Source organism: Staurois parvus, unplaced genomic scaffold (assembly GCF_062004578.1).
Source record: "Staurois parvus isolate SC_StPar_1 unplaced genomic scaffold, SC_StPar_1.0 ptg000634l, whole genome shotgun sequence".
Classification (NCBI taxonomy): domain Eukaryota; kingdom Metazoa; phylum Chordata; class Amphibia; order Anura; family Ranidae; genus Staurois; species Staurois parvus.
The window spans coordinates 10058707-10077103 of NW_028318430.1; the positions used below are offsets into that span (position 1 = coordinate 10058707).

At 38.8% G+C, this 18397-nt stretch overlaps 1 protein-coding gene across 2 annotated transcripts in view; it reads right to left on the minus strand.

The window, feature by feature from the left end:
- The window catches only part of ATP11A (ATPase phospholipid transporting 11A), a 224736-nt gene that overhangs the window by 80201 nt on the left and 126138 nt on the right, over positions 1–18397 (minus strand). For both annotated transcript variants that reach the window (XM_089693567.1, XM_089693568.1), the window contains exons 7-12: positions 17670–17773; positions 13501–13551; positions 13306–13370; positions 11149–11230; positions 7471–7621; positions 7015–7212 (exon numbers count right to left, since the gene is read on the minus strand). In XM_089693567.1, coding sequence (XP_089549693.1) covers positions 7015–7212; positions 7471–7621; positions 11149–11230; positions 13306–13370; positions 13501–13551; positions 17670–17773 — 651 coding nt within the window. The remainder of the gene's footprint in view (positions 1–7014; positions 7213–7470; positions 7622–11148; positions 11231–13305; positions 13371–13500; positions 13552–17669; positions 17774–18397) is intronic.

The window sequence follows — 18397 nt, forward strand, 5'->3', positions numbered from 1 at the left end:
GTTTTGAATCCCAACCACGCCACTACCTGCACATAATAATTTAGACTGATCATTTCTTTGTGATTGGGAAAACATTCAAAATCAGCACTTTTATATATATATATATATATATATATATATATATATATATATATATATATTACATTTTTGGAATGCATTTACAAATATATGTAAAAATATATGTTAAAATGATGTTAAAAAAAATCTGAAGAATATATTTAAATATATATATATATTTTTATTCTTCAGATTTTTTAACGTATAAAAAAGTCATTTTATATTTTTACATATATTTGTAAATGCATTCCAAAAATGTAGATTTGTATTTTTAAAAGACTTACAGTATATTTGAAATGTATTTTTAAAAATATTTTTCATATATTTTATTTATTGAAATATATTTTGAAATATATTGAATATGGCCAAAATTGTAGCAGTTCAAATATATGTCAATATATTTGGGAAGAATATTTTTTAAATATATTTCTAATATATTTTTCTTCCATGTGGGTATATAAGTACCTGTAATATATAAAGTAAAAGTTTGTTAAGATGGACTTTGGGCCTGTGTCAATGAGGAAATACAGCTTGCTATTGAGATTTTGATACACTTCTGAAATCATTCAGAATCATCTTACAGGTGAATTTGACTTGCGGTTGAGCTCCCGCTCACCTTGCTTGAAGCTGATCTGCATACCCATAGAGGAATGAACCAGTTCTGAAGCAAATAAAGGCTGTAAATACTGGCCCTAAGGCAGGCCACAGAGAAGTTGAAAAACAAAAGATCTGCTCATACAATCATGGCATCAATTGTTTCTATTTTCTAAAAAACAAAAAAACCCCAGCATATTGGATCAGGCACTTCTGATTGTGGTAGGAAAATCACGTGTCACAGCAGGCACAATAATGATGCGAATTAACTATTTGCCAATCAACATGAATTTCATTCGATTTTCGACTCGTCTATGGCCTTCTGAAGAAGAATTTTTTTTGTACAAGTAGTGTAGTCCTATTTTAGTTACAAAGCCCTACAAAACTAGTTTTTTTTTTTTTAAATTTGGCTCTACTTTAACTAGTTGCCGACCGCAGATAGCCGAATGACGGCTGCACTGCGGCCGGCCAGTTCTGAGTGGACGTCATATGACGTCCTCCCAGAACGCGCTCTCCTGCGCGCCCCAGCGATCTCCGTGACCGCTGTGTCCTATGGACACAGCTGATCACGTGATGTGGTAAAAGGCCAATCACAGCGGCCTTTTACCACGTGATCAGTGGTGTCCAATGACACGCTGATCAGAGGGAAATGCAAGTGCCGGTTCTCGGCTGCACTTTCCTCACGCTGTCAGATCGTGAGGAAAGTACTGCCGAGAACCGGCAGTTGTCAGAGCGGGGATCGGCACCGATCATCAGGGCACTGATCATCAGTGCCCTGATGATCGGTGCCCAGCAGTGCCACCCGCAAGTTCCACCCACCTGTGCCCAGCAGTGTGCCCATTAGCTCCGCCCACCTGTGCCCAGCAGATCACCCACCTGTGCCCAGCAGTGCACCCACCTGTGCCACTCTGCAGTGCCACCTACCTGTGCCCAAAAGTGCCACCTACCTTTGCCCAAAAGTGCCACCCACCTGTGCCCACCCACCTGTGCCCACCCACCAGTGCCACCAGTCAGTGCCCAGGGGTTGTGCCAGTCAGTGCCACCAGTCAGTGCCCAGCAGTGATGCCAAACAGTGCTGTCTATCAGTACCCATCATCAGTGTCACCTATCAGTGCCACCTATCAGTGCTGCATATTAGTGCCCCCTATCCGTGACACCTCATTAGTGCTGTCTATCAGTGCCGCCTATCCGTGCCACCTCATTAGTACTGCCTATCAGTGCCCTTTAGTGCTGCCTATCAGTGCCCATCAGTGCTGCCTCATCAACGCACATCAGTGAAGGAGAAAAAAATACCTGTTTGAAAAATTTTATAATAGAAACAAACTTTTTTTTTTTCAAATTTTTTGCATTTTTTTTTTATAGCGCAAAAAGTAAAGCGCCCAGTGGCGATTAAATACCACCAAAAGAAAGCTCTATTTGTGAGAAAAAAATAATCAAAATTTCATATGGGTACAATGTCGCATGACCGCGCAATTGTCAATCAAAGTGCGGCAGCGCTGAAAGCTGAAAATTGGCCTGGTAAATAAGGGGGTATAAGTGCCTGGTAGGCAAGTGGTTAAGAGTCCAGCTTTCATTCTTCTAACGCATGATGGTTAACATTAGACTGGTTTGCATGGGCAAAACCTTCCTTCCTTTTTTATGCTTGGTCCATTACCATTACTAATAGGGTCATGCTATGTGCACACTGATATAATCTTCAACCTTCTTCCAAGTATTTATAATGGGAGAAAGGAGGAGACAAAGGTATTCACATAAAACCAAGGAACAGGACAAAGAAGGACATGCTAGAGCTATAAAACAAAATCAATGCATATGAAAGTATCTGTCTTTTTTCTGTATACATCAAAACAGGAAGAGGAAGTAGATATAGAAATATTAATGAGCACAAGTACTTCAGTAGAATTTTGCAACATATTTTAAAAGACGCTGGGGAATGCAAAACCGTCAGATACTATTCTTAAACGGCTCAAGTGCTGAAATGTTTCTTTCAGTGAACAATGCCCAGAATTTAAACTTGGCCTACACTAAAACAACATCTTCAATCAAACAATGTTATAAAAGCAAAGCTCTGCAAAATGTATGCACTTCTTATGAATGCCTTCTGTTATCTGTCTGGTCTCTCCTGACTACGTCCTTGGCCCCCAGGATGTATCAGGTGGGAGCCTTTTCTTCTTTTAGAAAAGCAGTCGAATACCAAGGTGCATAGATCCAAAGACTGTGAATTATGCAAAATAAGCACAACTTTTCATTAGGAAGTAATTTAGGCCAACACTCTTTAAAAATATGTTTGTTGCATACAATTTGTACAGATGGAATTTGCATTTTACAGGACAGGTAAGATGCAAATTCCATCTGTACAAATATGCAACAAACATATTTACTACAACAGATAAAATGCCGATGTACACACAAAAAATTGCAAGGTGCTTGATTATATCATTTCTTTCATCAACTGAGCAAAGATGTGACCTTGAGCTTTTCAAAAAGGCAATAAGAACTGTTTCTAGTCATGGGAAGTGCAGATTGAAACACATCAAGATTTTCCAACAAACACAAGCAGCCACCAACTGTGCCTCCCTTCTACAGGGAAAGCAGAATCAGGGAAATTATCAATAGTGTCACAGAGCAAGACGAGGCAGATTCATTACAAGGTTACAGTTTGAGTCATAATTCCTCATTTGACTGCTCTAAAGTAATACTGCAGCTAGATTTAACCTAACCCTTGGAAACAATAATCATAGGTTCAGCTGACTATTTCAGCTGCTCATCCCCATAGTGTATATATTGTATACAAAAAGAAGGAAATTGGAATTTTAACAGAGCTGAATTTCTCCCCTTAGAAAAAGACTCATAAAAACTACATCATAAAACACAAAAATGTTTATTATATTATATTAAAATACTTTCGGGTTCATACCCCAAAACATTTTAATACAACATAATAAACATTTTTGTGTTTTTTTTATTTAGTTTTTATGAGTCTTTTTCTGAAAGGGAGAATCTCAGCTCTGTTAAAATCCCAAAAGTCTTCTTTTTGTTTACAGTATAAACCTAACCACTCTTTAAATTACCGTCTTCACCCGCGGGAAAATCTTCACTGATAAATCGGTCCAAGGCCTTGCAAATCTGTTGCAGTTGGCTGTCCAGGAACACAGACACACCCGGGTCACAAAAACACTGTAAATCTGTTACAGAGACTTTGCTAAGTAAGAAGCAGCATGATTTTCTAACTAAACGTGTTGATAATTTGTTTGATAAAATGTCCCCCAATGTCTAGTTCACCAAATTTGCTCACTAACCTCTATCAGTCATATCAGAGAGAAGACTGTTTCCACTCTCAAGCAATGAAATTGGTGACAGGCAGATGTCTCACTGTCCATTCTTTATGGCTACCTTAGAACATTTATAAAAATAGGAGACAAGAATGTTCTCCACAAATGTTGAGACCATGCCCATAATACCCAATAAGATCCTTTGTTACTTGAATAAAAGATGAAATAGGTTGATAAATAACTTTCAGTTACAATACTATTAGTAATTCGAGAGAACCAAAATGCACAGACAAATCTACTGTTCAAGTATGTCAATCTTCAGTGATTATCGGTGTAACCTGCAAGAGCCTGTTCAACAAAACAGGGGGCACTTTTACCCCCTTCCTGCCCAGGTCAATTTTCAGGTTTCAGCACTCTCACACTTTGAATGACAATTGCGCGGTCATACAACATTGAACCCAAACTAAAATTTTATAATTTTCTTCATACAACTAGAGCTTTCTTTTGGTGGTATTTAATCACCGCTGGGGTTTTAATTTTTTGCTAAATTAACAAAAAAGGACTGCAAATTTTGAAAAAAAAAACCCAAATTTTCTTTGTTTCTGTTATAAAAATTTGCAAATAAATAATTGTTCTTCATAAATTTAGACCAATATATATTCTGCTACATTTCTTTGGTGAAAAGAACCCAAATTAGGATGTATCATTTAGTCTGTAGGAAAGTTATAAAGTTCACAAACTATGGGATATATCTGAAAATTGATCAGTCCTGAAGTACTGACGGCCAATCTAATTTCTTGAGGTCCAAGAATGTCAGAACAGTACAGATATCCCCCAAATGACCCCTTTTTGCAGAGTAGACAGTCCAACGTATTTCATAAGAGGCATGGCGAGTTTTTTTAAGTTGTAACTTTTCGGAAATGAAGAAATTAAAAAAATAATTTTCACTGTTTTTCACATACTGTCACCAGTGCAGTACAGTGTTATTATGCAACTGGCATGGCGGTGATCAGGGACACTGACTGGTGAGAGTACAAAAAAAAAAATTGATAATTTTTTTAATTTTTTTTTTATTAGTTTTAATTTTTTATTAATTTTTTTCTTTTTTTAAGATTTTTTTTCATATTTCACTATGACCAAACTAGTATAATGTTACCATAGTAACATTGTACTACTTTGGGGAAGTGATCAGTGTAGGATTGTACGTACAAATATGGACATGAACATCCATTTTGCTAACAATCCTCCATCTTGTGTCATTCTCACTCTAAAATCAGCCACCCTCCCTTTCTGTTGAGTGTCCGGTGGTCTGTGTGTGTGCGCTGAGTTCAGGAGTGCACAGGGCACAGCTGGATACGCTTCATAGTTATAAACCCAATTAGCTGGTTCCATGAAGTCTGCCAGACTCTTGCTTTGAGCTGATCGTAAAGCTATAAACCCGTCAGTCACTGGGCTTGAAAAGCATTCCGAAATAGCAGTAAAACATATATCTCATTGGGAAACCACTTTTTCATACACTTTCATAACTTCTCATAGGAAATACATACAATAATACAAAACATATATTCAGATTGGTCAGTTTACTGCGAGTCACCTGATACCTTACACTCCTAGATTATGTCTACCCGAGAGCAGAAAGCGATATCTCCTTAACTGTCCCAAGCAGATATGTCATATCTGGTATCTGAACGTTCAGAATATCATTCTGCATATTATCTTACCAGTGGATAGGATGCTACATGTACCTATGGAAGGTTATTGACCATGATATAAACTGGGAGGGATTTGGTCTTAGCCAGAGTTCCCCGCCTAAACACCCCTCCTCCAAATGAGGCAATTGGTTCTCTGCTTTAAGGAGATACCCTGCTGGGTTCCTAGAAAAAGGCTGTTATGCCTGGGGAAGGAAGATGAAGAGATTCTCCCGTTTAACATTGGAACCAACTTTGGGAGAAACGGTACCCTTTTGTTCAGGACACTTGAATCTGCTTAAACCAAGTACTCTGGCAAGTATTCTACCTTTCTAAACTTCTTTCTGTTATCTCTCTGCTGTGTTATTGCTCTCTGTATTTATATACATATATTGGCTACATCTTTTTCTGTAAATATTTTTATTGCACCATTTTGACCTTTTTAGTAATAAATCCTATTTCTGAAAAGTGTTGAACTGTTTCTAAAGCTCTTTAATCCAAACTAAGAATCCCTGTCTCTGAAGAGCGCTACTGTGCGTTTTAAACTTCTGCATACATCTGCCTGAGGTGACAGTGTGTATACAGACGCTTATTCAAACATCATAGTGTTACTGCTAAGATTGGCAAGTTTTCTCCTTCTCCGTACAAAAGGCAGTGGTGGCAGTGTGAAGGGTTAATTGCTTAATTAACCTGACCCAGTAACAATAGCTCTCAGGCTGCGGCACATAGATTGTGGTCCAGTGAGCTGGAAAATTTTTGTACAGCACGGTTTTAGATTGGCTAGTCCTTCAGTCACGGGTTGGTGAGAAGGGTTGGGGTTCTGACGCCGCGTCCGTTACAATCAGTATTTTTTTTTTTTTTTTTACACAATTTGCTTATAGCAAAGAATTTCTTTGCTATAAGCAAGCATTTACCTGAATGAAATCAGTTCATTCAGGGCTTTTTTTTGTGCTTAGCTGTGATTTGGCCACGGCTAATCACATGACACAGATGGGCTGTGATTGGCCCAGCTTGTGCATGTGATCGCTATGAATAGACACACTTGTATACCATGGATGGCATGAAAGGAAGCCATCCATTGTATACAACTGTCATGTGATCTGCTGTGATTGGTCACAGCAGGTCACATGGAACTGGCAACGGGGCCAGTACACAGATCTGTCATCGGCCGTGTCCAAAGTACACGGCTGCTGGTGACAGATCTCTCCGCAGCGCAGCCGTGCGGGCATGCCTGAAAGGACGCCATATGGCGTCAACCTGGAGGCATGAGCTGTTCACCCAGCCGCCATATAGCTATAGGCTGGGTGACAACTGGTTAGAAATCATGGTTTCTGTACAGATATGTGAATGTTATTAGTTCCGAATTTACTTTCCAATGTTATAGGTATGCATTGATATATTACCTGTCCAAGCTCTTCATTCAGATCTGAGGTGTTCACCAGAGGACCTTCTCCCGTTGACTCATCAAACATCTCCTCATCCCATGTGAGGAAATAGGAGCCCAGAAATTTCTGCATTTCCACTGTGACGTACATAGAGACAGGAATAATGTAGTTGAAAAGGACCATAAAAGCCAGAAAGTCTGTGAATGCTCTGATTAACTGCAACGACACAAAACAGACAAAAAACTTGTTTTCAACACATAAAATCATTTTACTTTAAGCGCAACTAGAAACCGTAAAAGAAAAAGATGTCACAGAGACCCAAAGAGGACAAAGGAGAAGACAAGAGCAGCAAAGAAGACATCACAAGTTGCAGGGGGAGACATAAGCAACAGAGAAGGAAATGTAAGCAGTAACGCGGGAGACACAATCAGTTCTGAAATGGATGGAATGAAAATAAATGCAATGTTTTCTTACCAAGTGTCTTTGTCTTTCAGAGTCTGTCTTTTGGTTGTACCAAGGCTCATCTCGAGAAGCCTCACTCTGCCATACATATTTCAACACAGTGTTTATCAAAGCTTTACTGATGAGAATACACAGGTAGACTATAAGGTAAGCATTCATTGACCTAGAAGGAAAATATCAAGTCATCTCTGAGCTGTATTTAGCTCCTTATTATACAGAAAATATATCTGTATGTACCATATAATGTTATTTTTAGTTATTAATATCTGGAACAGCATGACAGCTTAGCAAGGGTATTTTCAGTCATACTAGTATTATGTAAAGGGATTAAACATACTGTATGTCTCAATGCAAAGCACTGGACTTACAAAGGCAACTGTAGGGATGGCTCAGATGGCTGAACACAACATATTCTGGTCTATTACAAATAGCGCATAGTTGGTTTCTTGAGTAGATTGCATGGACGTGTATCCCACTACAAACACCAAAACATCACAGAAATGGCCATATGAGTGCATGAAATTTTCTTTTTTTTTTTAAAGTATAACTAAAGGCAAAACTTTTTTTTAGGTTTGGATAGAGTGAATATGGATTAGATCACCTATTAAGTTTATATCGCTATCTGTGCCCCGTTCGGGAGATTCACCCTCTTTTTTTGTCCTGTTTACCATTATTATTGAAAGTAAAAGAAAATCCCAAATTTTGGGTTGTCCACTGAAAAGTAATAGAGGGGAAATCTTCCAATGGGGACATTAGTTCTGTTGACCTGGGGATCCTCACAGGATTCTTTTCATTTGCAGGGATTTCTTCTCACTTCTTGTTGTGGCTATGTGACAGGAAGTGAAGGGAAATCTCCCCAATGAGGCACATAAGACAACAAAAAAATAACAGGGGTCATAACCTTCTACCCAAAATTAGAAAAAAAGGTTTGCCTATAGTTCTACTTTAAGTCAAAAGCGGTTCTTAATTGCTAGTTCAATATTAACCGTGTGCCTTCCAGAGGATTTACCCCCCCTTCCTGACCAAGCCATTTTTTGTGATACGGCACTGCGTTACATTAACTGACAATTGTGCGGTCATGCAATGCTGTATGAATTAAATTTATGTCCTTTTTTTTCCTCCACAAATAGAGCTTTCTTTCAGTGGTATTTGATTGCCTCTGCGGTTTTTATTTTTTGTGCGACGATACAACAATTTTGGAAAAAAAAACAATATTTTGTACTTTTTGCTATAAAACATATCCACTAAAAAATGTTTTAAAAAAATCTAATTTCGCCATAAATTTAGGCCAAAATGTATTCTGCTACATGTCTTTGCTAAAAAAATTCCAAAACGTATAAATTAAATAGTTTACATGAAAGTTATAGCATCTACAAATGGCGGTATGTATATTGGAATGTTTTTTTTTTATACTAGAAATAGTGATACTCAAAGACTTATAGCGGGACTGCGGCGGGCATTCTGACACTGGGGGGAACTGACTAACTGCCACTGACATCCCAGTGACACTAATACAGTAATAAAATGCACTGACACTGTACTAATGACACTAGACAGGAAGGGGTTAACATCTGGAGTGATCAAAGGGTTAACTGTGTGCTGTTTTACTGTGTGTTTTACTATGGAAACATGCTGCTTGGTATTGCTCTGCTATGTAGAGCAATACCAAGCAGCATGTCGGTGCTGACAAGCACTCCCCTTTCACCGTTACTCGGCGATCGCTGGGTTCCGGCAGGGAATCTCTAGCCGGGACCCGGTGATCGACATCTGTAGCCACCAATGGCAGCGCAGATAGGGTGGTGTGTGCCGCCTACTCGGACATGCAAAATCACTCATATATACGTGATTTTGCGCAGACCTGCCGCCCTGTAGCAGTAGTTCTGCTATAGGGCTGCGGGGAACTGGTTAAATACATCTTTCAGTTTTACATTTAATTTAATCACAACAGGATGTACAAGCCAGCAGAAGGAACTACAATGTGTGGCAGAGAAAGCAGGTATTTAACACACCCAAAATTGTGTAATACTGGCAATGGCACAGGAGCAGTAAAAACATAAAATTTGAAGACAAGGCTGCCGGGAAGGCAACTATAGGTGGTTTCTTTTATGGGGTGCGCTTAGTTTACAAGTGGCCTTTTGGTGACAGTCATTTTAATGCATGTATTGGAAGGTTCTTTACTAAACTTTGGGGTTGATTTACTAAAACTGGAGGATGCAAAATCTGGTGCAGTTGTGCATAGAAACCTATCAGCTTCCAGGTTTTAATGTCAAAGCTTAACCCCTTCGCACCTAAGGTTAAAACAAATCTTAATGCCCAAGCACAATTTTGCAACTTTGACATCTGTTAGCAAAACCGTACATATCATCACAACCACTTTGTGTATCCAAGTGGATTATACCTTGTTTTTTTTCAGGACAAATTGGGCTTTCATTTGGTAGTAAATTGTAATGGATATCTCCTGAGTTTTTTTATTATCAAAGGAAAACTGGCACAAAATAGTAAAAATATAATTTAAAAAAAAAATGTATCTGTATATTTCTTGCTGCTACCATAACCTACCACCAAAGAACCACCCAAACTAATTTCCCCTGCTCCTAACAATTGCAGCGATATGTGTATGTTAGTTGTTGTCTGTACCCTTAGTACGGCCCATAAACAATAGAGCGCATTTTGATTTTTTGTTATCCTGCTACTGCTACTAACTAACACTGATTCTAATTTAAAAATAATCCTGACCCACCTGACCATGACCTTGACCCAAACACTAACCCTGGCACTGACCTAGATCAACCTTAATCTAGGTTTTTTTTTATTTTAAAATTATTATTTTTTTTTTATTTATTTATTTTTTTTTTACACACACTTTTTTTTCTCTTTGAAATGACAGAGAGAGATACAATGTATCTCTCTCCTCCAATCAGAGAGAGGAAACATGGGGGCGGCTTCACAGTGACTGATCACCATAATAGCCAGTCAGAGGGTATCACAGCTATCATGTAACCCGAAATTGGGAGTTCCCGGTCCCAATTGTTAGAATGGGACCCAGGGCTTTCAATGAGTCCCCAGTCACTTGTGCTGGGAGCACACATGTGGCAGCACAAAGACAGGTACGCAAATTAGCAGCCCCATGGGAAAAAGCCCAGTCCAGTGGGGCCACATATTTGCCTACAGTCGGCGTGAAGTTGGAAGCTACCATGCACAACTACACCAGATTCTGAGTGCTCCTATTTTACTAAATTCCCCCTTTATTTTGGTGCACAGTCTATACAGCTGGCCATACACTGGTAGATTATCAAATGATTATTTGTATGAACATTTGTACAAAAATGCTATTCATTATATTCCATTACTTGACCAATGTTGGCCAATGTTGTTTGAAAGTATTTAAAAAAAACTTTGGTTTAACATTTGATTTTAGAGTGAATGGAGTTTCCAAAACAAAAACCACATATGCAGTTAAAAAAAAATCCATTCTGCTCCTTTGAATTTTCGTGGCACTGCAGATAAAACAAGCCTCAATTTGACCCCACTAACAATTAGAAAATTGAACAAACATTCGTAAAACTCAAATTTTCAAACAAAATTCTACTAGTACATGGCCAGCTTTAGATTGAGGTGGGTTATCTTCAGCAACATTGCTAAATTGTTACATGCAACAACAGTCATAAATAATGCAGTAAAACACTTTACTTTTCAACAGCAGATCTTTTCTGTGATTTGGACTGGTAATTTAATGCCATCTTGGATTCCATTCCAGTGTATATAGCGACACCTAGAATTAGATAAAAAGAGTAAAAGGAGATTGTTACTTGAAACCAGCAAGCAGAAAAATCTACTGAACTCAATCTATCAAGGACAGACCCTCAGCACAGTGTGATTTAAGGCGATACAAATCTATACATTCACAAGGGAATTCACACTGCTGCTCTCTGTTGAATTGGGAAGCCTACATTGGTTTAGCTAAACAAAGAAACATAATCTGACTAATCTCTTAATATATTCAGTTTGTTAGCAAAAATAAAAGATGGTACAAAAGGGAACAGTAACATCTAGCCACCCAGCTACTGAAGAATTCTATGTACCAGCATGCAAATCGAAGTCAGTGTAACTGATAAGAATATCACTTCTTTGGCAAAACTGAAAGTTCTTCCTCCTCCAGTCTGGACAAGAACATTCGGGCAGCCATTCTATAGCTTCCTATAGGTTTTAGAGGGTGGTTGTAAATTAGGTCCAGCCCTTGATGAAAGGGCTGGACCTAGAAACATGTAAATGGTGATACCTCTGTCAAGCTTAACACGGTTCCCACGTAAGACTTACCACTCTTGACAAGGTTTAGCAATTTAACCCTGGCCAAGCCTCAGTGTTACTTACAGCATTTTTCACCATCGATTACTATCATTCCTTTTGCCAGCTATTTTTCACCACCGATTACTATCATTCCTTTTGCCAGCTTTCCAAATGTGATAGTAGTTTAATTCACATGGTAAATCAGCATCCAATGGGAGTTGATCTACCTGAGTATGTGCTGATCAAGTTGCTACTTTGAAAATGCAATGTATCTTTAATTTACCAAAGGATGTGTTCTGCTCTTACTGCCAGTTATACTGCATATGTAGCTGGGTATACATTATATGGATATGTAGAGCTTGCAAAAAAAAAAAAAGAGCAGACTGCTTTGGTACTGAGCCACAAGGCACATTATATCTGAAAATTCTACAGGTGGAACCTTCTGTTCCATTTTAAACTGTAAAGGGATATTAACAAAATGACAAAAATATTACTGTAGATTTCTTTGTTGGAATTACCAGTTTACTAGCCTATAGAGAATGGTTCAGTCAAAGTTGGTAAAGGTGGGCACATTTTCCTGCCCTACTGTTCAGACCTTCTGGCTACAAATTATCACATTTTTGCATGACCATATGGGCTCACCCCTTCAATTGGATCCTGGAGTGTGCCTTTTGGACTCCCTCCCATATATGCCTGAGGATAAGTTTTTAGTTATTCTCCTCCATGAAACTTTATTCTGTGCAAGTGAACTCCTTACTGGATGCAGACAACCATTCCTATTTTACAACTATGGTTATGGGAGGTCAACTCTACTCTACCATACAAGAGGCTTATTTATACTCACAGAGGATGCCCCTCAAAATAAAACAGGATTTGGGACAGGCGGCTTGCCTCTTTGGCTACTTAGCTGGCTGAGTGCTTGGGGCAACCCGTTGTGCAATATATTGTGAGGGTCTTGCCCTCAATTCACTACCCTGTTTGTTGTTCTTTCATTGTGACTGTGTGACCCTACCTAGGGGTCTCTCTTTATAGTGTAATTCTAAAAAATAGTGGGGGAAAAATAGTGAAATAACATTTCACTCCATACAGAATACTAATTTATTTGACTTTCAACATATTAATGTAAAGTGATATAGGAGAATTGTCCCTAGCAAAAGGAAAAAATATCACAAAACACAAATCCCTTAAATACTTGTGTTTTAAAAAAGTTCTTCTGCCGATAACGGCCATGTATATTTCTGAAGTTAGAAAATAATCATTAAACTGGTTATGGGCAAAGGGCAAGATTATTTTTTTGCTTTAATATGGGTGTCTGATAACAAGAAATTCAATGATTTACAGGGTAAACAAGGTTTTATAAGAGCAAAAACACTTTTAAAAGCTAACCAAAAGGACAGTTATAAAGGAATAAGGGCAGGTGATACATGACCCAAAAAGAGGAACTCACTCTCTCTCTCTCCAGAAGAGGGATACCTGTTATGTATACTGTAGTGTACAATGGTGACAAAGTATCCTGGACCACATTATCAATTTACTCAGAAAATATTCTATTCAACTTACCAAACACCCTTTCTGTGTTTTTCAGTGTAGCACCACGAAGCAGCAGGTTCTCTGACCCTAAAGGCCTAAAAATTAAAGAAAGATATTAAAAAAAACAAAAAAACAAAACAATCACATAAAGCAAGAATAAATTGAAATATATAAAAAATACAATTCAGAACTGTAGAATTTAGTGGAAAATGTTTCAGCACTAACCTGGCAATAGTGTCTTCTGTTCCACTATAAATATTTATTCGACCAACAAACCTAAAAAAATAAAAAGCACCACATAAGAAAATATTAAAATTATATAGAGTAATTTGAATGTTGTAACAGCATTATTATTATTATTAATAATAATAATAATAATAATAATATTAACCACTTGCCCTCCAGAGGCTTTACCCCCCTTCCTGACCACGCCATTTTCTGATTTACAGACCTTTGTTACTTTAACTGACAATTGCGCAGTCATGCAACACTGCACCCCGATGAAATTTACGTAATCTTTTTCCCCACAAATAGAGCTTTCTTTCAGTGTTATTTGCCGCCTGTGCATTTTTTATTTTTTGCGCTATAAACAAAAAAAGACTGACAATTTTAGGGGAAAAAAAAACAATATTTTTTACTTTTTGCTATTAAACATGTCTAATAACAATTTTTAAAAAAGTGAAATTTAGTCATAAATTTAGGACAAAATGTATTCTGCTACATATGTTTGCTAAAAAAAATCCCAGTATGTGTAAATTAATTGGTTTATGTGAAAGTTATAACGTTTACAAATGGCAGTATAGATACTGTAATTTTTTTTTTGCTAGTAATGGCAGCGATCAGCGACTTATAGCGGGACTGCGACGGGCATTCTGACACTGAGGGGGGGAACTGACTTGGTGTCACTAATAAAAAGCACTGACACTGTACTAATGGCACTGGGCAGGAAGGGGTTAACATCTGGGGCGATCAAAGGGTTAACTGTGTGCCGTGTGTCTTTTACTATGGGGCTTTATCTGTACTTTCCACTGTAAGCACACTGCTTTGTGTGGCTCTACTATGCAGAGCCATACAAAGCAGTGTGCTGGAGCTGACGGGAGAGAACTGTATTGTTTACATACAGTTCTCTCCCCTGTCAGTAATACACAGCGATCACCAGGTGCCGAAATGTAATCACCGGCCGGGACTCAGTGATTGACAGCCAAGGCCATGAATGGCAGGGCCCTACCCAGAAATGCAAAATCATGTATATATATATGTGATTTTGTGCACCCCTGCCGTCCTGTGGCAATATTTTTGCTATAGAGCAGCAGGGAAGCGGTTAATTCAAATTATGTTCTAGTGATTTCACGCACAACAAAAGTATTCTTTAAAAAGAAGCCAATAAGACTCCAACACTGATTTCCTACTGCAGTTTAGAAAATGTAAGAAAGTTTAAAGTGTTGCTAAACCCAAAACAGTAAAATCAGTCTGTATATGCAGTAAAGCATGCTTGTTATACTCACTGAAGAACCTAAGGGGTTCATCCTTTGCATTGTGCAAAAAAGGCTGTTTGCTCCTGACTTATCTGATCCTCCCCTTCTTCCAGTGCCCCCCTCTTATCTCCTGATAAGGCACATCTTGTGCAGACACTCTGCACATGCTCAGTTTGGTGTGTATTGCTAGAGTGTGGTTTTTTTCTTCTTGTGAGAGTGCATGTGTTCAGCACAAGGCTATTCAACACTGTCCAGACAGAAGTCAGGGGTTCTGCATCATCCTAGAGAAGAAATAAAGCTCCTCCAACAAGCTTTAACCAGTGCTCTGCTGAACACTGATATAAGTCACAAGACTGCTCTAACTGCTGATGAGAAAAGGTATTTAGCAGTTTATATTTACTAAAGTAATTGCATTTTGATGTTATGTGTACTGTAGGTGACCAGATATAGTGAATGCAGAGTCCTGGGTTTAGTAACACTTTAAAGTGCCAAGAATGAGCCATAAAAGTTGTAGATATTCTGCACCAGAAGTACTTTAATACTCACTCACCTCTGTAGTTATAGACATGGTAGAGAAGTTCACAATAGAGATACAGAAAATACAGCTTTTATCTATGAAAACAGAATCTTGACAGGCTGCCAGGTTACGCACCAGATATAAACACACAGTAGGTGTTTCTAAGCTGTTAGAATTGGAATGACAACTGACTTAATAGCTGTCGTTGTGATCTTTGAGGATCTTTGAAATTAATATTTTAGGGCTGTTCAAAGCTCTTTTGACACTTTTTAGAATACAAATAGACTTTTATGTTCAAAGTCTGACACTGTTCACTTTAAGTATAATTCAACCCAAATGTATGTCTTTAGCTCAGAATGGACTAGAGCAGTGTTTCTCAACCTTTTTTCATTCAAGGCACCCTTTAAAATTATGGACAATCTTGAGGCACCCCGTTCTAAAATTTGAAAAACTATTCTAATAGTTTTATATAACTCAACAACATCCACGCATGTAGGACACCCAACATTAGAGGTGATTTATTCTTCCAAAGCAAATACACTTTTGCACACTGGTACTGACTAGCATTTCAGTGTTTCTCTTCTCCCTCAGTTTTTCTCCGTCAGTGACACCAGTACTGACAAAGAGGGGCAGGGGAGGGTCAAACTAGGATGCAGTGCATGTAGCTGACATCCTCCTTATCAACTGATGATGTCATTGGTTGTCAGGATGCCAGTGGGTAGAAGGTCGTAATGGTGCACAATGAAAACTTGTTGCTTTGTGTAACTTAAAGGCAGGCTTGTTCCACCTGCTGGCTTGTATACAATTTTGGATAATTTTTCTGTTTCAATATTTTTATTAAGAAAGTTTTGATTTTTAAGAATATAGCAAGCTCAAAATACGCCCGCGCAGGGGCAGAGCAGAACAATAACATATAAACAGGGATATCCTGCTGACTGGTATTAGTCAAATAACAAAAAGTCTGATGACATCAAGAAGGGACGGCAAACAGCCGAGCCAAATAGCAGCAGTAATCCAACATAATATTGGAAAAAAGAGAAAAGAAAGGAAGTTAGAAGAGAAAGAAAAGAAAACAAAAGGGAATCAGAAAGAAAACATGAAAAAAGGGAAACTAAAGGGATCACGGATCCAGGGCTAGCACCAGCAGCGACTAAAGGAGGCCATAACTAATAGGAGGCAGGGATGGTAAGGAATAGCATATCCAAGGTTCCCAAACCTTAAGGAATCTCGGATGAGAATCATGAAGAATGCTAGACATCTGCTCATTGAACAACATAGCATTCATCTGAGTCCTCACCCCTTGAAAGACTACTGAAGGGGTTCTCCAAGCTTGAGCTATAGTACGTTTAGCCGAAATGAATAGGTAGGATGCCAATTTCTGCTGAGACCTAGACAGACCCAAAACTGGGCAATGCAGGAGGGCACCCTTGCATCCCTACGGACCGTAATATGAAATAGCGTTTGAACCAAACCAAAGACCCTAGACCAGAAGCCAATCATTCGCGGGCACAACCACCAAATGTGCAAGATGTCGCCACGTAGACCACAGTTCCGGAAACACCTATCTCCCCCAGTTGGATTAAAGTGAGCAGTCCGAGCCGGGACCCAGTACCACCATAGTAGAACTTTGTAGGCTGCTTCAAGAGTGACTGTATTAAATTAACATTTCACTACCATCCCCCAGGCCTTACGCCAATCCTCCGCCTCAATCGAAACACCCAGATCTCGCTCCCACTGAGAAACATAAGACAGGGGCGATGAGGAAGACCTACTTTTAAGGGAGGCATATATTACCGAAATAAGGCCAGGTAACCCTGGGGAATGCTGACAAGCGTGCTCAAAGGGCATTTTGTGGTAAGGATATGTAGAGGTACGATGGAGGGATAGGACCCAGCGGTGTAATTGAAAATACCGATAATATTCCCATGGCGGGACCCCCCTGGATTCTCGAAGAGACTCCCAAGATGGAAGCGTATGAGTGCTCAGAAAATCTTGTACAATAACAAAGCCATGGGAGGTCCACCAGGAGAAAGAAGAGGGATGTTCTAGGCCTGGCGGGAATAAAGGATTATGAGTGATCGGCAAAAGATTTTCATTCTAGCCCCGTTCTGGTGACAACCATATAATTTTGAATTTCCCATCACTTTCTGTCCAAGACAATGGACACCAGGGCAGAAAGAGAGGTTGAATCTCTCAACTGACAGCAGAAAACACTCTTCCACACTCTATCCAAAACTAGAAAAAATAGTTTTGGTTGAACTTCTAACTGAAGGATAGGAACTGACCCCCTTCCTGTGCATAAAGTACCAAATAGGAACCACAGCTACATTGTTTCAATGTGGTTTGAAACTTCTATGATGCAGATGAATGGCCTCCTCTTCCCTAGTAATAGTGATTCTTACTTGTAAAGATCAGGCTGAGGTTGTTCACATTCGATGGTTGCATGCAGAGTGTCCATATCTTGCTCATGGTGAAACGCTTTTGTATCTTGAACAGAATAATATGTCTAGCATGGGGAAAAGAAATGTAAATTTTGTACACATTTTGTTTCCATGTATATAAGTATTCAATAGTGAACCTAAAATAATCTTGGTTGCAAAAAAGATTGTCAGATGTTTGGTCACCTTACATAACGACAGAGCACAAAAATTCACTATTGTCCAAGCAGTAATATAGTATTATGTAAATATACAGATGTTAGGGTGGCTATATGTGGTCCAATAAAAACAAAAAGTTCTGTTGTACAAAAAATTAGTTGAAATAAAGGAGTTGTGTAGAACTAAACTAAATACACCTTCATCAGCTTAGTTTAGCACGCCATTTTCCCAAATGATTCGGCATATCATAATAAAAATGAAAATTTCTTCCTTAAAGTGATTCTAAAGGCTTTAGGTTTTGTACCTTAATAAATTCTCTGCATTGAGGTAAAATACATTCTGTGCACAGAAGCCCCTAAATACTTACCGGAGCCCGATCTCGATCCAGCACTGTGCCAAAGGTAGCGCCTTCCTATGAGGGCAATCGGCGAAGAGGAGGAGCTGGAAGTGCCTGTAGGGGACCCCAGCAGTGGCGTATTTACCACAAGGCAAACAAGGCATTTGCTAGGGCAGAATTATTTTTAGGGGGGCAA